General features: G+C 43.4%; 1 protein-coding gene across 1 annotated transcript; it reads left to right on the top strand.

Moving 5' to 3' along the window:
• The first annotated feature begins 630 nt into the window (after nucleotides 1–630).
• LOC131397858 (cytochrome P450 2B11-like) lies at nucleotides 631–10,955 on the top strand. The gene is made up of 9 exons (XM_058530969.1): nucleotides 631–798; nucleotides 1,334–1,496; nucleotides 1,586–1,735; nucleotides 2,446–2,606; nucleotides 3,067–3,243; nucleotides 5,463–5,604; nucleotides 6,959–7,146; nucleotides 8,147–8,288; nucleotides 10,687–10,955. Exons 1-9 carry the CDS (start codon nucleotides 634–636, stop codon nucleotides 10,953–10,955), a joined length of 1,557 nt encoding a protein of 518 aa, XP_058386952.1. The 5' UTR covers nucleotides 631–633.
• Nucleotides 10,956–22,999: the final 12,044 nt, after the last annotated feature.

Raw genomic sequence — 22,999 nt, forward strand, 5'->3', positions numbered from 1 at the left:
AACAGTGCGTGTCGTATGACAGGTGTTCAAAATCTTTGCTGAGGAATGAAAGAATTAATGAATGAATAAATGAATGGCTAAATCAGGCAACCCCCAAACTCACCCAACATGGCACTAGGCCTCCCCTATCAGACCATGTTTCCTCCTCCATAGTTCACCCTCCTCTGATGCCCACAATATATCCATGTCCCCAAAGAGAACATGGTGCCCCAATTTTGTCTGCCACCTACTCTCGATCCCTCATGCTGCAATGCCGCCCTCTGGCAAAACTGGCTGAGAACCACCCTTGCAGTGCAACCACCCTAAACCCAGCCTCACATGTTCCACAGCTGTCACCACCACCATTCCTTGAGGGAGGTGCTCTCTGTTTAAGGGGATTGCCCACTAAGATACCTCCATCCAGCCAGGGGCAATGGGAGGGTGGCTTGGGGACTCATCTGAGATGCAAAACCCCTGGACTTTGCAGTACCTACCACCTTTACACTTCCTGTTGCCTCTGGAGAGTTACCTGGAATCTTCCAAGACACATTCCTGGCATACCCTCCCCCAGCAACCACAGAAACAGAACAATAAACAACACCAGCCTGCCTTTTAAGAGAGACGGCAGGAGGGAAGGCAGGCACAGTGTGGACCATGGTACTCCTGCCAATCCTGCTCCTCATCGTCCTCATTGGCCTCTTGCTACTCTGGGGCCAACTCACCTCTCGGGGTCGCCTACCTCCTGGACCACGACCACTGCCCTTCCTGGGGAACATTTTGCATCTAGACCACAAGGGCTTTCACAAGTCCCTCCAGGCGGTGAGATGGGGATGGCAAAGGGGTGGAGAGCAGGATGGAAATGGATGGGAAACAGCTCAGAGGCAGCAAAGCAGATGGCGGTCAAACTCTGGGTGGGACCTCGCGGACCAGCTTGGGGATTGTCTTCTTCCAGCAGTGACCTATCCCAACTTGCCCACTAGAGAAGCTTCTGGAATTCCTGTGAGAAAAAATGGAGGGAAGGTAGACTAGAGGGAGAAATTCTGATAGACTGGAGGCTTTGAGCTGTGGTTCTGTGGGGATTGGGAGGGAGAGGTACTAAAGCTCAGATGTGGGGAGTCTCTGTAATTTTTAAAATTCAAAGCTGCAGTGGTTCTTGGAAAAGCCAAGAGAGAAAGACACTTGGGGTGAGGGCGTGCGTGGGAGGCTTAAAGGAGGCCACAGAGATCAAGTCTCCATTCTTCCCTGATGGAGCTGTAGCCAGCAGGCTTTGGGCTACACCAGAAGGTGTGATCCAGGTGTGGCACGGAGACCTTTCTCCTGAGTTAGAGAGTGAGATTTGGACCTGCGCCCACAGCTGAGGGAGAAATATGGTGATGTCTTCACAATCTACCTGGGGCCCCGGCCATCCGTCGTCCTGTGTGGCTACGAGGCAGTGAGGGAGGCCCTGGTGGATCAGGCTGAGGCTTTTTCTAGCCGAGGTCACATCGCCATCCTTGATCCCATCTTCCAGGGAACTGGTGAGTGGGGATGAAGGTGGGGATTGGGGAGAGGATGAAGGAACACCCCATGGCTTCTTCCAACCTTCCTTGCATGCTGGACCAATCAGGTGTGGCCTTTGCCAATGGAAAGTCTTGGAAGGCCCTCCGACGATTCTCTCTGGCCACCATGAGGGACTTTGGGATGGGGAAGCGGAGCATGGTGGAACGAATCAAGGATGAGGCTCAGTGTCTGGTGGACGAGCTGCAGAAATCCGAGGGTGAGCCCTAGGCCTGGGCAGAAAGGTGGAGGGGCGGGCAGGGGGTGAGTGAGGTGGGGACAGAGAGAGGGAGTGAGAGAACATGACTGATGGAGAGAGATGCAGAGACAGAGACAGACAGATGCAGAGACAGGTTCAGAGAGATAGAAGAGAAGAAGACAGAAAAGAAATGGAGAAAGAGGATGAGGACAGCAGAAAGAGACAGAGACTGGGAAGGAGAGGGGGCAGAGGAAGATAAAGCAGACAAAGAAACAGAGAGCAGAGAGAGAGAGACCATAAGACAGAGAAATAATGAAGACTCTAAGAAATGTCAATCCAGAAGCAGAAACTGCAAGGAAAAGACTTAGAAAGGAAAAGGTAAAAATAGAAATAGATGAGGGGAGACACAGAGTGTCAGTGAGGCCAAGGAGAGGGAAAACCAAGTGTCAGCGAGGCCAAGGAGAGAGGCTGAGACTCCAAGAAACAGTCAGAGACAAGACGAGAGAAAGATACAGGGGCACCAAGAAAGTCAGACTCAGACAGAGATGGAGAAAAACAGTAAGAGACACTGAGGGGGAGATTCCAAGGAAGAAAAGTGAGGTGCAGCGACCCAGTGAGAGCCGGGCTGGGCAAGAGATAGAGAAAGAAACCAGTCAAGCAAATCACCAGCCACATCAGATTCACCCAGAAAGGCAATCCAGGGACCAACATGACAGACCTCTCATCGCCAGGGGCCTATCTGGATCCCACCTTCCTCTTTCACACCATCACGGCCAACGTCATCTGCTCCATTGTGTTTGGCGAGCGCTTTAATTACCAGGACACCAAATTCTTAAGGCTGCTAAATTTACTGCATGAAATCCTCAACATTCTCAGCTCTTTCTACAGCCAGGTGAGGCCAAAGTTTCCATGGTGGCCAGGAATCGGGGTGGGTGGACCCTGGGAGAAGATCAGATGCTCTCTGTCCTGAACGTCAAAGAAAGAGAGCATCAAGAGGTCTGCTTTCTGTGCACACATGTCAACCCCTACATCCTCCCAGGTGAGGCAATGAGTCAGACTGTGGGTAGGAATCAGACCTCCGACAAGGTTGGACTATGAAAGAAGAAACCTCAGCAGACGTAAGAGTAATTGTGGCAGGGTGCCACTGTTTATTCACCACTGAGTCTGTGTGCATGAGTGTGTGTGTGTGTGTGTGTGTGTGTGTGTCTACTCAGCTTGGAGGCACGTTCCCCAAGTCCACCTGGGGAGTGGTACCCTTCAGAAGTTTCTGTTGTGCAATACACAATGACAACACCCACAACAGAAGCGCAGAGAGTAGAACAGGTTCTGGGCCCTTCCCTGCTTCCCTGTAGGTGTTTGAACTTCTCTCAGGCATCTTGAAACACTTTCCTGGCACACACACTCGCTTGTACAGAAACATTCAAGAATTGGAAGAGTTTGTCACAGAGAACATTGAGAGGCATCGGAAAATGCTGGACCCCAGTGCCCCAAAGGACTTCATTGATTCCTTCCTTCTACGCATAGACAAGGCAAGTGCTGACCTAGATTAGCAGTGGGCAAGAGAGAGAGTGTGGGGCACACTACTGACACCGAGCTGGCATGTTTGGGTACAATATATGTGTTGTTTAAATACTGAAATACTTCCCTAGGGGTTGGTAAGAATTACATTGGCCCAACACCTTTGCCCCCATTCCTTCCTCAGCCTTCCTAGGCCCCCCTCCTGGAAAGCCTGTTAAGAGGTACCAACTAAAGAGTTAAGGTCTGGCTCAGCAGGGGGCCTCCAATCCTGTTACCCCCCTCCAATTTTTTTTTTTTTTTTTTTTTTTTTTTTTTTTTTTTTTTTTTTTTTGTGAGGAGATCAGCCCTGAGCTAACATCCGCCAATCCTCCTCTTTTTTCGCTGAGGAAGACGGCCCTGGGCTAACATCGGTGCCCATCTTCCTCCACTTTATATGGGACGCCGCCACAGCATGGCTTACCAAGCAGTGCGTCGGTGCGCGCCCGGGATCCGAACCAGCGAACCCCGGGCCGCCGCGGCGGAGCGCGCGCACTTAACCGCTTGCGCCACCGGGCCGGCCCCCCCCTCCAATTTTTTTAATAATTATTTTATTGAGGTCACATTGGTTTAGAACACTGTGTAAATTTCAGGTGTACTCACTATATGGACTTCTGTATAGACTGCATCATGTTCACCGCCAAAAGTCTAGTTTCCATCCATCAGCATCCATATGTGCCTGTTTACCCCTTTTGCCCTCCCCCCATCCCTTTCCCATCTGGTAACCACTGATATGTTCTCCTTATTTATGTGTTTATCTTCCACAAATGAGTGAAATAATACAGTATTTTTCTTTCTCTGTCTATTTCAGTTAGCATAATACCCTCAAGGTCTATCCGTGTTGTCATGAATAGCATGATTTTGTCTTTTTTAATGGCTGAGTAATATTCCATTGTGTATATATGTATATGTATATATATATGTGTGTGTGTGTATGTGTATATATATATATATATATATATATATATATATATATATATATATACACACCACTTCTTCTTTATCCATTCATCCATTGATGGACACTTAGGTTGTTTCCAAGTCTTGGCTATTGTGAATAATGCTGCAATGAACATAGGGGTGCATATATCTTTTCAAGTTATTGTTTTCATGTTCTTTGGATAAATACCCAGAAGTGGAATAGTTGGATCAAATGGTATTTCTATTTTTCTATTTTTAATTTTTTGAGAGCTCTCCATTCTGTTTTCCATAGTGGCTGCACCAGTTTGCATTCCCACCAGCAGTGGACGAGGGTTTCCTTTTCTCCATATCCTCTCCAACATTCGTTATTTCTTGTCTTGTTAATAATAGCCATTCTAACAGGCATGAGGTGATACCTCATTGTAGTTTTGACTTGCATTTACCTAATAATTAGTGATGTTGAACATCTTTTCATGTCGGCCATCTGTATATACTCTTTGGAGAAATGTCTGTTCATATCCTCTGCTTGTTTTTTGATCCGGTAGTTTGCTTTTTGTTATTGCTTTATATATTTTGGAAATTAACCCCTTGTCAGATATACGATTTGTAAATATTTTCTCCCAGTTGGTGGGTTGTCTTTTCGCTTTGTTGGTGGTTTCTTTTTCCTTGCAGATGCTTTTTAATCTGATGTAGTCTCATTTGTTTATTTTTTCTTCTCTTTCCCTTGCCTGAGAAGCCCTTTCCCATTCTGATTGGTCAGAGCCCATGCCTGTTCTGATGGGTCAGAGCCCATGTCTGTTCTGATTGGTTGGAAATTGATGTCTGTTTTGATTGGTATGGCAGGAGTCATACAGGTTGTTAGATATCTTCAATATTACCTCTGGATATACAGCGGCAAGAACCAGTCAGAGAGCAAAGACACCGAAGGACAGAGAAGATAATAGCAGCAACAAAAAAATTAATCCCTAATGTTTATTGAATACTTATATGCATAATATCAAAACAACCCTATTTGATGAACAGGCACAGAGAGGTTAAGTTCCTTGTCCAAAGGCACACAGCTGGTACATGGTAGGGCCTGAGCTTTACACCAGTCAGTTTGGCCCCAGAACCCACTCTTTTGCTAAGTTCTTAGTGAAAAGAGAAAAAAGGAAATAGGGAAAAAGAAAAACCAGCAGAGAGTAACATGGGGGTTGGTGGGGAGAAAAGAAGACCCAGAGACTAGGAATCTATGCAAGGGGAGGCTCCAACGATTGTCCATTGCCACCCCTAGGAATGCTCCAATCATGAGAGTGAGTTCCACCATAAGAATCTTGTCCACACGGTGCTCTCATTGTTCTTTGCTGGCACGGAGACCTCCAGCACCACTCTCCGATATGCGCTTCTACTCCTTCTTAAGAACCCAGATGTCTTAGGTGAGCTGGGCTTATGGTGGGTGGAGGCCTGGATGGTCGAGAGTCTCTGAGGCCATGCTGGAAGGTCTTTGGGTGATGGGTGAAAACAGACAACTTCTGTCTTGATCAGTCTGTAAAATAATAAACCCACCTCTGTAGGGATTTGTAACTTATATGAAACTTTGCTGCCAACAAATCTCTTTGTAGTTGACAAGGTACTTTACAGTTTAAAAAATATTTTTCTTTTTTCTTTTTTTTTTTTTGTTTATTGCAGTAACATTGGTTTATAACATTGTATAAATTTCAGGTGTACGTCATTATACTTCTATTTCTGCATAGATTTCATCATGTTCACCACCCAAATACTAATTACAACCCATCACCACACACATGTGTCAAATTATCCCTTTCGCCCTCCTCCCTCCCCTCTTCCCCTCTGGTAACCATCAATCCAATCTCTGTCTCTATGTGTTTGTTTATTGTTGTTATTATCTACTACTTAATGAAGGAAATCACATGGTATTTGACCTTCTCTCTCTGACTTATTTCACTTTGCATAATACCCTCAATGTCCATCCATGTTGTCACAAATGGCTGGATTTCATCGTTTCTTATGGCTGAGTAGTATTCCATTTTCATTCAATGAAACACTCTATGGTTTAGAAGAGACTTTTGTACTTACGGAGTGTTTTGTAATTTGCAAAGACACTTGAGAGATCTTAAAGTGCTTTATGGTTTACAGAGCACGCTCCAGTCGCAAAGCATTACCATTCACTGGGCATTTTGCAGTCTACGAAAGCACATGGCTCTTGACAGAACACTTTGAGGTTGATACTTTGAGGCTGACAAAGAACTTCATTATTTGGAGTATATTGCTGACTTACAACTAATTAAAAGTTTCCTCAACTGGTTCCCATGCAGATGGCCTGCAGATCAGACTTGGAGAAACTCTTATCTAATCAAATCCCCTAATTTTACAGATAAAGAATTTAGGCCCAGAGTGTAAAAGTAACTTATCCAAGATCACATAGCAAATCAGTGGGACAGAAGGACATGACCCCAGTTCCAGGCACAATTCATTTTTAGTTTAAAAAAAAATGATGCCTTAAATGTTGAATGAATTTCCACCCACCCATCCTTACCCAAGTGATCCCCTCTCATAACTAGAGTGGAAACAAGAGACAAGACTTTCCCACAATGAAGCCATTGACTTTCTTTCTCAATGATCTCATTGAGAAGGAACAATAACCCAATATCTTAGTAAAGAGTGCAGAAGACATTTCCCCCAGTCTGCAGGTCATTTTTGGATGATGTGGCTGATCTCACTGCTTTGGACATTCTTTGATGAACCCCCTCCCACCCTCACCATTTTTAGAGAAAGTCCAGGCAGAGATCGACAGAGTGATAGGCCCAGACCGTCTCCCAGCCCTTGAAGATTGGGCAAAAATGCCTTATACAGATGCTGTCATCCATGAGATTCAAAGATTCAGTGATATCACCCCCGTTGGGGTCCCCCATTCTGTCATCAAGGACACTCACTTCAGGGGATATCTTCTCCCTAAGGTGAGACCAGTAGGGCCACAGAATCTTGGATGGAAGGTGCTGTCTGTCTGCAGTCTTATGATTCATGTCTCTGGTTGTTGGACTGCAAAGAGAATTTTTATTTCCAGATTTCTATGGGATGGAGGGAGATTTTAGAAATACAAAAAGTCCTCTCCCTTCTGTCTGTCTTTTATTTTACCTCTATTACATGTAGAATTTTCTGGAAAAAAGTACCATACACTTATTGAAACTTGTTACACAATAGAGCTTTTTTTCAAACTTTTTTATCATCTCCTCTACCTCCCTCCTTCATGAGAAGGCATTCACAATTTGATGTTACTCCTTCCACACTTTCTTTAAATTATATGAACACATAGCACATGTATACACATATACACAAAGATGGGCTCGCACTGTATCTATCACTTTGTAACTTGTGTGTACGGTGTGCATGTCTCCTTCCTCTCCTGTCCTTATGTTCATACTAATACAATTTTCAACCTATTTTATTTTGTGTCTCTGTGTGTTTGGCTTTCCTTTTATAATGTAACAGTATGCCATCAGTATATTTTCAGGTCAATGCCTACGGTTCTAACTCATTTTCCCGTGGTTGCAAATGTTCCTGAATATAGATGTAGCTAGGGGTGATACTCATAACATCTACTCACCCAGTGGGCACCACACATCAAATTAGATTCTGGTCTTCATGCCCTAGTAGAGGCCTTGGAGGCCTACAGTGAGTCAGATGTGACCCTTTTAGTTGATGGATCATGGCAAAGTCCAAGGGTCTTGGAAAACAGGGGTCAGGGTGGTCAGTGCAGGTTCCTGGAGAGCTCAGGACACAGCTAATAACCAAATAGGGCAGAATTATTTCAATTCATTATGTTGGCAATTATTTTAGCCACCAACTGTAGACCGTACAGAGAGTGAAGGTCATTATCAACTGTTAATGTACCATCATTGATTCAACCACTCCTTGTTGATAGCCTTTTGGGTCCCCTTGGCTTTGATGCCCTCTTAGGACACTATTGTGTACCCTGTCATGGGCTCTGTCCTCCATGATCCTCACCACTTTGAGAAGCCAGATGCCTTCCACCCTGGCCACTTCCTGGATGCGGAGGGCAACTTCAGGAAACAGGAAGCCTTCATCCCATTCTCCATGGGTAAGCCATGCCCTCCAGACTCTATGAGAATGCCTGCTTACCTCCTTTTCTGTGTGTGACTTTCTCCCTTTGTCCAACCCCAAACACTGGGTGAACATTTTTGAAAAAGATGAGGATTCGTAAGGAAAGAGAAAGCATCTATAGACACAAAGATAGTGTGAAGGGAATGAGAGAGAGGAGGTAAGATGGGGGAGAAAGATGGAGACTAAGTCAGTAATGGAGATAATGTGAAAGACAAAGACACACATATGCACGCACATGCACACACAAAGACCAGACAAATAAATGATTTATTATTGGGCACCTGTATGTGCCAAGAATTAGGAAAGGCATTTTCAGCTTTTATTTCAAAATAAAAATAACTTTATTATTTTTCTAATTTTTATACCAATAAGGGAGTAGTTAAGTTGAAAGTGACAATCACCTGCAATTTACCACCTAAAACATATCTGTTAATGTTTCAGAAGATATCCTTTCAAATTCTTTATTAAATATGTCCATGCACACCAAGGTAGGTGATGAATGGATGGATGGATGGATGGATAGATAGGTAGGTAGATAGATAGATAGATAGATAGATAGATAGATAGATAGATAGATAGGTAGGTAGATGATAGGTAGGTAGATGATAGAAAGGGAAGCTGGAAGAAAGAGAACAGAGGGGAAGAGAAAAGAAAGAAAATTCAGTCATTTATTTCCTGTGAGCCAATTGTTAAAATCCAAGCCCCAGGCTAGAGTGCAGCTAAGGAAGCACTTAAGGCACAAAAATTTGGGGAATCCTCACACTCAGCGTCCTGCATGTGCCCTGATACAAGCACCAATCAGATGATTCAATTTTTAGCCACAGGTTTGAAATTTATCATATGCTATAATTTTAAATCTCCTAAGGTCTGTTTCTGGTATATTTACAATCGGATATATTTTACAACAGGTTCTTCTTTTTTAAAAATTTCAATAGAATTTTGTGTTGAGAATTCTCAAATATCTTTTCAGCTCCTGACAAAATGATCAAATTGTTTTTCTCCTCAGATCTGTTAAAAAAAAATATTAGATGTCTCAATGTTGAATCATGCACTCTTTGAAGAGCTCGAAGAAGAGACGCCTAGAGAGCAGGGGGCTTGCCCATGGCCCCGTGAGAAATCATGACCTATGTTAGTCAGGTCAGGCTGGTCTGTGATAAACAACCTGGATATCTCATCAGCTTAATGCCTAAAAGTTAATTTCATGCTCATGCAGCGTCCCCTTCCCTGGCCATTACCATCCTGTAGAGATGGGATCTGTCAGAGACTCTATCTGACACAGGCAGAAACAGGGAAAACAGCATGGCAGTTATCAATTTAGCCCTCACTTCACTGGCCAAAGCAAGTGCCATCCTAGTTCAACACAGCAGAGATGTTTAATGCACCTAAGGATGTGCCCTGAATATCTGTGAATGATAATGCTCTTTCCCACACTGGGTGGGGCAGCTCTCTGGGCCACCTCTCTTTCCCAATGAGGCTGCAAGTCACCAGGATGCAGTCTACACTGTGGCCCAGCCCAGGGACACGTTTGCTGCCCACCCTTGGTCATGCCAGTCACACAAGCCTGTGCTGAAGTCAACAGTGGATCCTGAGGGCTCCATGTAGATGGGACATTTGTGTGATGGTGGATCTCGTTTTGCAGGAAGATATGACTGGGGGGTATGAGAGGCAGAAATTTAAGATGGAGAGTGGGGGGGTGCTAGTCAAAATGTTTATCAGGTGTGACATGGCCACTGACCAATCAGAACTGTCCCTGGTGGTGTTGGAACAAGGTCTGGGAGGCTTACCCATGAGCTGCTGATTGCGGGCAGGTCTGGGGTGTCAGAGGAGAGCCAAGGTGACCAGACGAGTGGAGGCACTCAGAAGCTTAGAGCACTGGCTGTACATCACCTGTTCAGAAGTAGTTCAATATTTTAACAGCCAGTCCATATACTGGTGCCCACCTACTGCATATCAGTCCAGGACGGGGGCCGTGGAGGTTTCAACTCCCCTCTCCCTCTCTCTCGTGGCTCCTTATACCCAGGGCACACCAGCAGGGCTTTTCCAGTGTTTTCACATTGTCTCATAAGTTGGCTTAGTTGAGAATATACTTCACCAGAGACACAGAGAAAATAGAGAAACAAGACAGGCAAAGACAGGGACCAAGAGAGGCAGAGGAGGGCATGGTATGGGAGAGGCTGAGAAGAGCTGGGATGGAGAGATACACACACACACATGCACACTTGTGTTGTTGGTATTGAGGACAAGAATAGGAGCAGAGGTACCTCACATGTAAATCTGTGTAAATGAGCATGCAAATGTCCTGGGAGACTGGGAGTGGGGCAACCAAGTTCTCTCCTATGGCTCCCCCAGTAACACACCCCCACTTATGCCTTCAGGAAAACATCTCTGTCTGGGTGAGAGCTTGGCTCGCTCTGAGCTCTTCCTCTTCTTGACCTCAATGCTGCAGAATTTCTCCTTGGGCTCTCCCATGGCCCCAGAAGACATCGACCTCACACCAAGGAAGAATGGGTTTGCAAAGCTGCCCCCTGTGTTCCAGCTCTGCTTCCTGCCCCGCTGGGGCAGGAGAGAAGGGGTGCAGATCCCCTCAGAGTCCTTGCATCCAGCTCCCGCCTCTGCCCACAATGAATCTGTGGAGGCCTCCTGACTCCTCCGTGCTCACTCCCCTGTGGAAAGTCCTTTCTGTAGTCTTCCTTCATCCATCCTGCTGTAGTCCCCATTTTTCCCAGATGGCTTGCACTGTTGATGGAGAGTAAAATCTCAGGGTTCAGGGCCATGAAATACTCAATAACAGTGTTACCACCACCAACAGCACAGAGGGAAACTGAGGCCCAAAGGAGGGAAAGATTTAGATCCAAGGTTACCCAAGAGAGCAGCAGCAGGTGCCCTGTCTCTGTCCCTTGTCCCATCTACACTCCTCACTTCCACCCTCTTGTTCCCTCCTTGAGTTGAAAAGTCCAGTTCAGCCCTCAACTTCTGTGCTGTATGACTCAAAAATATCTCTCTTACCTCTCTGATGTTATCCTCTAAATCCAGTGAGATCAAAATAAAGTTGTACTATTTCTGGGCAAAATGGCTACTGGCTGACTTGCTATTATTTTTTTTTTAAGGTAAAATTCACAGAACATGAAATTAACCATTAACTGTTTTAAAGTGTACAATTCAATGGCATTTAGTACAATCACAATGTTGTGCAACCATTGTCTCTATCTATTCTCAAACGTTTTCATCACTCCAAAAGGAAACTTTGTACCCATTAAGAAGTCAGTTCCCATTCTTCCCTCTAGCCCCTGGAAGCCACTAGTATGCTTCTATCTCTGTGAACTTACCTATTCTGGAAGTGTCATATGAATGGAGTCATACAGTAAGTGACTTGTGTCTACTTTTTCATTTAACATATTGTTTTCAAGGTTCATCCACATTGTAGCATGTATCAGTACTTCATTCATTTCATGGCTGAATAATATTCCATTGTCTGGAAATACCACATTTGTTTACCCCCACATGAGTTGATTGGCATGAGGATTGTTTCCACCTTTGTCTCTTGTGAATAGTGCTGCTGTGAACATTTGTGCACAGGGTGGCCCTGCTTTTGTTTCACTCTTCATCGGGTCAATGGAAGGAAGGTGATCTTCAGTCTCCACCTTCAGACCTGTGGCTCTGGAAGGATGGGGCCAGACTTCCCCTCTCAGATGCTCCTCACAGGCAGTTTTGAAGATTAAATGAGACCTTACGGATAAAGTGGTCTGAACAGTCCTTGGCACCAAGTAAGCATTATTTAAGTGACTGATAAATAAACAAATCCTCATCTTGGAGTTGAGGCTCAGAGAGGTGAAGTCACTGGACTGAGATCACAGCCTGACTCACACACCCCAGCCGGATGACTCCCAGGGCTGAGCTCCTGGATGTTGATGACATTGGTGGATCAGGCAGAAATGTTGGGTGCCATGGAGAGGGGTGGCCTTTGCCATAGGCCTGTGCCTCAGTTTGCCTCCTGACTCATGCTGAGGGGCCCAGTCAAGGCATGTCTGGAGTGAGGCTGTTTCATGGAGAAGGGCAGGAGGCATAGCTGGTTCCTACATCAGGGAAGATGAACATGGGGATGGGGATCACAAAGAGCCAAAGTAACCCCCTCCTTTGTTCCATCTTTCTCTGCCTCAACCCCAGGCAGGTGCAGTGTATGCTAGGGTCCAGTGCTCAGGAGAAGGGAGGCTGGGGGCTGTGGTGGGGTGAGGGGCTTACTGCATCACAGCTCACAGGTCCGTAGACAGCCTGAGCTACACCTTCACAGCTGAGGGGAGGGGATGTGCTTGAGGTCACACATTGGAGCTGAAAAATTTTCCTCCCTTCCCTGTTGGGACCACAAACAATAGGCTTCAGGCTCCACTGCAGGAGGTGGCCAGAAAGAGAGTTGTGAAAGATACTCTATAACTTCAGGAGGAAAACTGGGCACTGGTTCTTCTGCCAAGGGCTCTGGCTGGTGGTTGTGCTGTGTGGAATTGAGGTTGTTAGGAGACCGTGATGGAACAGTCAAGGGGTTCTCCAATAGGAGCGAGATTGGCTTACTGGAACCAGTCTCATGTGGAATCAACGAGTGGAGGGCAGAGCAAAATGTCCCGAGAAAGAGTCAGGTGGAGTCTGTACCGCCTTTTATGACCTTGCCTTGGAGGTCACGCAGCGTCACTTCCACTGCATTCTATTGGTGAAAGCAGTTATAAATCCCACCCAGATTCAAGTGGAGGGGAAAAGAGGACATCTCAGTGGTGGCATGTCAGTGTCACATGGAAAGAAGAGTACATAGGACAGGAGATACATATCTATCTATCTATATATAGTGGAAGTTAATTAAGGAAATCTTAACTAAATTAGAGTTGGGAAGGCCTGTAGAGGGAGCTCTCATACCCTATCACGTATCACCCATTACATCAAACAGGAAGAGACAGATACATGCTTGCATCTCTGACAAGAAGTAAAACTACTTTACTACTGAGAAGAAATTTCTCTCCCCACCTGGTAACAGCCGAACCAATGAGAAATGCCACAGCCCCGCCAATGAGAAGCCATTGCCGCCCTGAATTGTTACTTTCCTCCAGTGGACTTTCAGTTTAGCACAGCCCCTCCCTACTCCCCCTTTTTCACTATAAATCACACTCCCCTCCTTGGTCTTCTGAATTTGCCTATGGTTTGCCATAGTATGCACATTCTGAATTGTAATTCTTTTGGCTATTCCCAAATAAAGTAATTTTGAGATAAAATAACAGGCGACTTTGTGTTTTTAGTTGACATATATGGTGTCAGAAAAGTGGGGCCAAAGGAGGCCATCTCCTAGAGACAATGACACCCAGAATCGACAAGGTACAACACAGAATCCCTTGTGCTCATAGTTTGTGTGTTGCCAATTGCTTTTGGTTTGGTGAGGCTTGTCTCAGATGCTGAGCTCTGCTCTCCTTGTGTTTTGAGCTCTCAGACTTTATTCAGAATTGGGAGAGGCTTTGTCCTCTTGGGCAAGGGGCTTTGTCCTCCTGGTTCAAGGCTCTGTCCTTGGGTTCAAGGCGTCGTCCTTGGTGAGTACTCAGTTGTTTTCTGAAGGTAGCACAATTCCTTTTGGGGCTCAGGCCTTGCTGAATATCCAGGAGTTTGTCTTTGGTTTTCAGATTCCTTTTGGAATCAGGGCTAGGAATCCAGAAACTTTTCTTTGGTTTTTAGATTTCTTTGGGGATAGGGCTAGGACTGTAGCAACTTTCTTGCATTTTCAGAGGAAATTTCAGAAATGGAATAATCTAAATGTTCTGAGGGAAACCCTCCTTCAGGGACCCCAGCCTCATTTATGTTTAAGAACTTTGGGCCCCCTACATACACATTTTTAACCAAGTGGGCCAAAGAGAGCAAAAGCTGTCCAGAACAGCAAAGGCTATTATGGGGAACTTCTGATCTCCCCAAACCACCTTTTCTCAAAACCAAATGTGAAGACTGTGGCTCTAAAATTAAGCAAAACAAATAGTATGTCTGTTTTCATTGGTACCTGGAGGCTTCTGGATATGCACTGTCGATGCATAATCAATAGCCAATCTATAGGTAAGAGAGATTTAAAGACCTAATATGAGGACTAGCCTGGAAGCGCTCTCTTCCCCAGGGAAGAAAGTACTCTGGGGAAGTGTGGTTTACAGCATGGTCATATACCATTTCAGAACAAAGAACATACAGCAAGCATGACAGAAATACAATTTTTTTCCCCAAAGTCACAAGGAGCTGTTTTGCTGCACTTTAGCACATACTCATCAGGACAACTTGATTTTGGTTCTCTGGGAAGAAGGCTTATCTTCAAAGAATTATTCATATTGGTGTCAGAGAAAGGGAGACACTCATCCCTCTCTGTAAAGGGGGCATTCTTTGTTTTGGGAAAATGTTTGAAGCAGATGTACAATGCATGCTTGGTGGGCCATAACTCACACTGCTCTATGATAAACCAGTTTTAGGCCAAATCAGATTTAAACCAGAATGGCTTCCTCATATACCTCAATATGTGAATATTTATTATTATTTTTATTATTTTCATCATTTTTCCCCTTGTGGTAGATAATCTTTTGATAGAAAGCATTGATGATGAAGTTATTGTCTCTTGGTGACAGGGTGGTTGCTGCCTGCCCTGGGTCCATCATGTCCCTCAGAGCTGGGCTTTTATCCTATTGATTTACCCTGTTATCCAGGTTGGGGGGAAATAGCTGAGCTTGGTGAGCAGACATAGTGGTATATGCTGATGGCGGAAGCCTTAGGTTCCTTAGGTCAATAATTTTGGATTGTGCACAAATATTGTACATGAGCTTCAACAAGATTTTGTAATCATCACTTATAACAGTTAACAACCATAGAACAGAGATAGTAGTAATGATAATAAAGTGTTTACTTCAGAAAAATAAGTCTTAAGCATACTCCTTATCAGAGAAAGAGGCTCCTTCAGAATTATAAGAATGATCGACCATTTCAAGTTGTTGAGCAATCATTATTCTATCTTGCATATCAGTCTTACAACATTGAGTAAAGAAAACTGTAATTAGCTTGAATATTATGACTAGTATAAGAATTCCAAGAAGTAACAAAAGTAAGAAGTATAATCTGATCGCAGAAGGGAACCAACACTTGAAGGGAGCCAACTAAAGAAATTGAGACTTGGAATGAAGAGGGGGAGGAAGTCAAGATCGCGGCATAGGCAGACTCTGAACTCACCTCCTCCCGCAGACACAGCCAATTTACAACTACTCATGGAAAAAGTACCCCTGAGACAGAACTGAAACTGGATAAGAGGAACTCCTGCAACAACGGAGAATCCTAACTGAGGTAGAAGAGGCAGAAACTCCCTTCTGGAGAGGAAAAACGCTGCCTTCACAAGCCGCCAGCATCACGGCTGCCTGCACAGGAGCAGCCCACAGGTATGCAGCCCTCCCTGGAGGCGCGGGGCCCTGAGCCGGGGAGCGCCCCGCTGTGGGCATTTTGTGGACCCAGCACAACTGAAACAAGTGGCATAATATCTGACTTTGCCTGCTACTAAAACATTGGGGAGTACCCCCAGAAAAGCTGGTTCACAAAGAAATGAAAACCGGCTCTTAAATGGCCCACGCGCAAACTCACCCGTTTCAGAAAGCAATCTAAAATCACCAGAAAGAAAGGTGCACAGTGCTGTGGTGAAAAGAGACTCACCTAATAGGCCCTGAGTGCATCTCGGTGAGAGGTGAGACCTCTCCAGGGACTGGGACATTGGTGGTGGCCATTGTTGTGGCCTGGTGTGGGCGTGCTGACACAGACGCCATTGGAGTTCTCCCTGAGGCCTGCTAGCCCAGGGTCAGCCCCACCCGCTAGAGCACTGATTTGATCCAGCTCAGCCAGGGCAGGCAGCCCACCCTAGAGACTGGCCCCGCCCAACAACAAGCCCTCAGGCAACTTGTGGGCCTGCATAGATTGGTGACTGGATTCTCTGCAGCGTGGAAACTGAGCCAACTTCAGCGGGGCAGGGCATGCATAAGGAGCGAGTGGAGAGTGTGGGGCAGTCATGGAGTGTGGGGCTCCCGCAGTGGAGAGACTGGGTCCGCTTCGGGAGGTCGGGGCGCGCACACGGGGCAGGACTGTGTTGACTGTGTGTGTGGACCTGTGGGCGGCAGGGCTTGTCAGCTGCAGAAGACTTGTGCTTCTCAAAGACCCACATAGGGGGTTTGCCCCACCTTCCAAAGCCTGAAACAATTGGGTGCTCCTGTGCCTGAGACCAGCCCACCCAGCTGCAATCCTCAGAGAGCTGATAAGAGACCTAAAGGCTGGATGCTTATAGCAATTGTAAGGCCCTGAACCTAACAACCTGCCACGCTGGGGGCCTACTCACTTAAAAGAAATACTGCAACACAAATGTGGTATTAGAACTTGCAGCCAAGTGTGCTGGGGCTCCCCACACCTGATAAAGAGACTGAAGGGCCCACAACAACTACAAGCAGCTGAGCATTACAACAGCTGGCCAGGAGCATAACTCGGCCTCCCTGGGCGCCTACAGGGAGAGCAAACAGGCCACAACAGAAGGACACACGTAGCCCACATAGGGGTCACCCCAGGAACATTGAGAACTGAGGGAAGTACACTAGAAGCCTCCTAAGGCGTCACTTACATAAGGTCACCTATCCAAGAGCAGGAGACGTAGCTGACCTACCTAATACGTAGACACAGCACAGGGAAAGAGGCAAAACGAGAAGGCAAAGGAATACATTCCAAGTAAGGGAACAGCACAAAACCCCAGAAAAGGAACTAAGTGAAACAGAAATGAGCAACCTACCCAACAGAGAGTTCAAACAAAGAGTGTTAAGGATGCTCACTGATCTGGGGAGAAAAATAGATGAACTCAGTGAGAATGTCAACAAAGAAATGGAAGATATAAAAAAGAACCAATCAGAAATGAAGAATACAATACTGGAAATGAAAAATTCACTAGAAGGACTCAAGAGCAGAGTAGAGGATACAGAAGAACGGATCTGCGAGCTGGATGAAAGACTAGAAGAAATTACCCAAGGTGAACAGGTAAAAGAGAAAAGAATTAAAAAGAGTGAGGACAGTCTAAGGGACCTCTGGGACAACATCAAGTGCACTAACATCCGTGTTATAGGTGTCCCGGAAGGAGTAGAGTGAGACAAGAGGGCAGAGAATCTATTTCAAGAAATAATAGATGAAAACTTCCCTAACCTAAGGAAAGAAACAGAAATCCAGGTACAGGAAGCTCAGAGAGCCCCAAACAAGATAAACCCAAAGAGGCCCACACCAAGACACATCATAATCAAAATGTCCAGAATTAAAGATAAAGAGACAATCCTAAAAACCGCAAGAGAAAGTCAAGTTACATACAAAGGAAACCCCATAAGGCTATCAGCTGACTTCTCAGCAGAAACCTTACAGGCTAGAAGAGAGTGGCACGATATATTTAAAGTGCTAAAAGGAAAAAACTTACAGCCAAGAATACTCTACCCAGCAAGGTTATCATTCAAAATAGAAGGAGAGATCAAAAATTTCCCAGAGAAGCAAAAATTAAAGGAGTTCATCAACAAGAAACCAGTGCTAAAAGAAATGTTAAAGGGACTGATTTAAGGGGAAAAGAGAAAACCACAAAGAGGAAAAATTATCTATTTCCATGATAAGAGGGTAATGGATAGAAACGCACAAAAAAGAGGTTAGATATGATATGAAAAACATAAAAGGAGGGAGGGGAGGAGTTAAAGAGTAGAGCTTTCAGACAGAGGTCAAACTAAAGAGACCATCAATTCTGCATAGAAGAAGAAAGGAACAGAGAAGGACTACTAAAACTCTGAGAAAAAAAAAGTTTAAAAATAAGAGTAAGTACACATTTATCAATAGCTACTTTAAACGTCAATGGACTAAATGCTCCAATTAAAAGGCATAAGGTGGCTGATTGGATTAAAAAAAACAAGACCCATATATATACTGCATACAAGACACACACTTCAGACCTAAAGACACTCACAAACTGAAAGTGAAGGGATGGAAAAAGATACTCCACGCAAATGACAATGAAAAGAAAGCTGGGGTAGCAGTACTCATATCAGACAAAATAGACTTTAAAACAAAAACTGTAAAAAGAGACAAAGAAGGGCATTACATAATGATCAAGGGAACAATCCAACAAGAGGATATAACACTTGTAAATATCTATGTACCCAATGTAGGTGCACCTAAATATATAAAGCAATTATTAACAGACATAAAAACAGAAATAGACAGTAACACAATAATAGTAGGGGACTTTAACACTCCACTTATACCAACGGATAGATCATCCAAACAGAAGATTAATAAGGAAACATTGGCCTTAAATGACACACTAGAACAGATGGACTTAGTAGATATATACAGAGCATTCCAACCAAAAACCGAATAATACATGTTCTTTTCAAATGCACATGGAACATTCTCCAGGATTGATCACATATTAGACCACAAAACAAGTCTCCATAAATTTAAGAAGATTAAAATAATACCAAGCATCTTTTCTCACCACAACGGTATGAAACTAGAAATCAACTATAGGAAGAAAATCAGAAAAGCCACAAATACGTGGAGATTAAACAAAATGCTACTGAACAATGACTGGGTCAACGAAGAAATCAAAAAATACCTGGATACAAATGAGAATGAAAATACGACATGCCAGAACTTATGGGATACAGCAAAAGTGGTTCTAAGAGGGAAGTTTATAGCAATACAGGCCTATCTCAACAAACAAGAAAAATCTCAAATAAACAATCTAACAATGCACCTAAAGGAACTGGAAAAAGAAGAACAAACAAAACCCAAATCAGTAGTAGAAGGGAAATAATAAAAATCAGAGCAGAAATAAAGGAAATAGAGACCAAAAAAACAATAGAAAAAATTAATAAAACCAAGAGCTGGTTCTTTGAAAAGATAAACAAAATTGACAAACCTTTAGCTAGACTCACCAAGAAAAAAAGAGAGAAGGCACAAATAAGTAAAATCAGAAATGAAAGAGGAAAAATTACAACAGACACCTCAGAAATACAAAAGATTATAAGAGAATACTATGAAAAGCTATATGTCAACCAATTCGACAATCTGGAAGAAATGGATAAATTTTTAGAATCATACAACCTTCCAAAACTGGATCAAGAAGAAGTAGAGAATTTGAATAGACCAATCACCAGTAAGGAGATTGAAACAGTAATCAAAAACCTCCTCAAAAATAAAAGTCCAGGACCAGATGGCTTCCCTGGTGAATTCTACCAAACATTCAAAGAAGACTTAATACCGATCCTTCTCAACCTCTTCCAAAAAATTGAGGAGGGGGGGAAGCTCCCTAACTCATTCGACGAAGCCGGCATTACCCTGATACCAAAACCAGACAAGGACAACACAAGAAAAGAAAACTACAGACCAATATCATTGATGAACATCGATGCGAAAATCCTCAACAAAATACTAGCAAATCGCATATAACAATACGTTAAAAAGATTATACACCATAATCAAGTGGGGTTTATTCCAGGTATGCAGGGATTGTTTAACATTCACAAATCGATCAACGTGATGAACCACATTAATAAAATGAAGAATAAAAATCACATGATCATCTCAATAGATGCAGAGAAAGCATTTGACAAGACACAGCATCCATTTATGATAAAAACTCTGAATAAAATGGGTATAGAAGGAAAGTACCTCAACATAATAAAGACCATATATGAGAAACCCACAGCTAATATCATCCTCAATGGTGAAAAACTGAAACCTATCCCTCTAAGAACAGAACCAGAGAAGGATGCCGACTGTTACCACTCCTATTTAACATAGTCCTGGAAGTCCTAACCGGAGCAATCAGGCAAGAGAAAGAAATAAAAGGGATCCAAATTGGAAAGGAAGAAGTGAAACTGTCACTATTTGCAGATGACATGATTTTATATATAAAAAACCCTAAAGAATCCACCAGAAAACTTTTAGAAGTAATAAACGAATATGGTAAAGTTGCAGGAATACAAAATCAACATACAAAGTCAGTTGCATTTCTATACACTAACAATGAAGTAGCAGAAAGAGAAATTAAGAATACCATCCCATTTACAATTGCAACAAAAAGAATAAAATACCTAGGAATAAACTTAACCAAAGAGGTGAAAGATCTGTACACCAAAAACTATAAAACATTGCTGAAAGAAATTGAAGAAGACACAAAGAAATGGAAAGATATTCCGTGCTCTTGGATTGGAAGAATTAACATAGTTAAGATGTCCATACTTCCTAAAGCAATCTATAGATTCAATGCAATCCCTATCAAAATTCCAACAACATTTTTCACAGAAATAGAACAAAGAATTGTAAAATGTATATGGAACAACAAAAGACCCTGAATAGGTAAAGGAATCCTGAGAAAAAAGAACAAAGCTGGAGGTATCACACTCCCTGATTTCAAAATATACTACAAAACAGCATGGTACTGGCACAAAAACAGACACACAGATCAATGGAATAGAATGGAAAGCCCAGAAATAAACCCACACATCTATGGACAGCTAATCTTTGACAAAGGAGCCAAGAACATACAATGGAGAAAAGAAAGTCTCTTCAACAAATGGTGTTGGGAAAACCGGATAGCCACATGCAAAAAAATGAAAGTAGACCCTTACCTTACACTATACACAAAAATTAACTCCAAATGGATTAAAGACTTGAATGTAAGACCTGAAACTATGAAACTTCTAGAAGAAAACATAGGCAGTACGCTCTTTGACATCGGTCTTAGCAACATACTTTCAAGCACCACGTCTGACCGGGCAAGAGAAACAATAGAAAAAATAAACAAATGGGACTACATCAAACTAAAAACCTTCTGCACAGCAAAGGAAACCATCAACAAAACGAAAAGACAACCTAACAATTGGGAGAAGATATTTGCAAACCATACATCTGATAAGGGGATAATCTCCAAAATATATAAAGAACTCATGCATCTCAACAAGAAAAAAACTAAGAAACCAATTAAAAAATGGGCAAAAGACCTGAATAGACATTTCTCCAAAGAAGATATACAGATGGCCAACAGACACACGATAAGATGTTCAAAATGATTAACTATCAGGGAAATGCAAATCAAAACTGCAATGAGATATCACCTCACACCCGTCAGAATGGCTATAATTAACAAGACAGGAAACAACATATGTTGGAGAGGATGTGGAGAGAAGGGAAGTCTCATACACTGCTGGTGGGAGTGCAAACTGTTGCAGCCACTATGGAAAACAGTATGGAGATTCCTCAAAAAATCAAGGATAGAACTACCATATGATCCAGCTATTTCACTGCTGGGTATTTATCCAAAGAACTTGAAAACACCAATGCATAAAGATACATGCACCCCTGTGCTCATTGCAGCGTTATTCACAATAGCCAAGACTTGGAAGCAACCTAAGTGCCCATCAAGGGACGAATGGATAAAGAAGATGTGGTATATATAGAAAATGGAATATTACTCAGCCACAAGAAACGATGAAATCCAGCCATTTGTGACAACATGGATGGACATTGAGGGTATTATGCAAAGTGAAATAAGTCAGAGGGAGAAGGTCAAATACCGTATGATTTCCTTCATTAAGTAGTAGATAATAACAACAATAAACAAACACATAGAAACAGAGATTGAATTGGTGGTTACCAGAGGGGAAGGGGGGCGGGGAGAGGGCGAAAGGGATAATTCAGCACATGTGTGTGGTGATGGGTTGTAATTAGTATTTGGGTGGTGAACATGATGTAATCTATACATAAATAGAAGTATAATGATGTACACCTGAAATTTATACAATGTTATAAACCAATGTTACTGCAATAAACAAAAAATTAATAAAATAAATTGAATGAGGACAGGGAAAAAAAAAGAAATTGAGACTTGGTGAGGGGTCACTTGGGGCATCTACCTGTTTTTTCAGAGATGTGTTTTAACAGAGATGACACAATGGAAGATTCACCAGGTATAAAAACATAACATTCGTTTTCAGTTACAGCACATGTAGCTCCCTGGGGTGCAGATATACCACTAAGAAGATATTCTTAGTTAGAATATCTAAGGCCATTCTATTTTGAAGGACAACCTTCTTCATTAAGGACATCTCAGTATTCAATAAAGCCATTCCTGTTTGGCTATTGCTAGGGGCCTGTTGAATAAATTTAGTCAGGGGTTCTACATGCGATACATCATCTTCTAATCATACGAAGGGAACAAATATAGCTGTTAGGTGGTTATACCAGTGGAATACTGCACAAGTCCATCTGGCCTTAAGGAGAGACAGATTGGCAACTGTTAACTTAGGACACATCCTTCCCTGCATGTAAGGGAGCCCCAGAGCGCAGCTTCCTAGCCATCCAGGTTCTAGCCAAGGCCAAACATTTGTTCCACAAAACCATTGAGTTCCACAGGGTGCCACCCAATAAATCTCTGGCCTTCAAGACCACTCTTTTTCAAACCAATCACTTTCTCTAAGAATGATAGTATTTTGACACAACTCCAGGGGTATCCATCCCATGTTTCTGGTACTGTTAGGTAAGTTCTGTTTGGAATGGTTTCTCTGTTCCAGCATAAAGCTGCTCATGTACTTAAAGACCCATAACTAGGAGTGAGACAGACAAATCCATCCCAGGTTTGTGTGA

This window comes from Diceros bicornis, chromosome 34 (assembly GCF_020826845.1).
Source record: "Diceros bicornis minor isolate mBicDic1 chromosome 34, mDicBic1.mat.cur, whole genome shotgun sequence".
NCBI lineage: Eukaryota > Metazoa > Chordata > Mammalia > Perissodactyla > Rhinocerotidae > Diceros > Diceros bicornis.

Bases quoted from the DNA above. Each gene is read 5' to 3' on its own strand.
- LOC131397858 (XM_058530969.1), top strand. From the start codon at position 634: ATGGTACTCCTGCCAATCCTGCTCCTCATCGTCCTCATTGGCCTCTTG. The intron at 1,736-2,445 runs GTGAGCCCTAGG...TCTCATCGCCAG, and splicing joins CGAGCTGCAGAAATCCGAGG to GGGCCTATCTGGATCCCACC. The intron at 7,147-8,146 runs GTGAGACCAGTA...ATGCCCTCTTAG, and splicing joins GGGGATATCTTCTCCCTAAG to GACACTATTGTGTACCCTGT.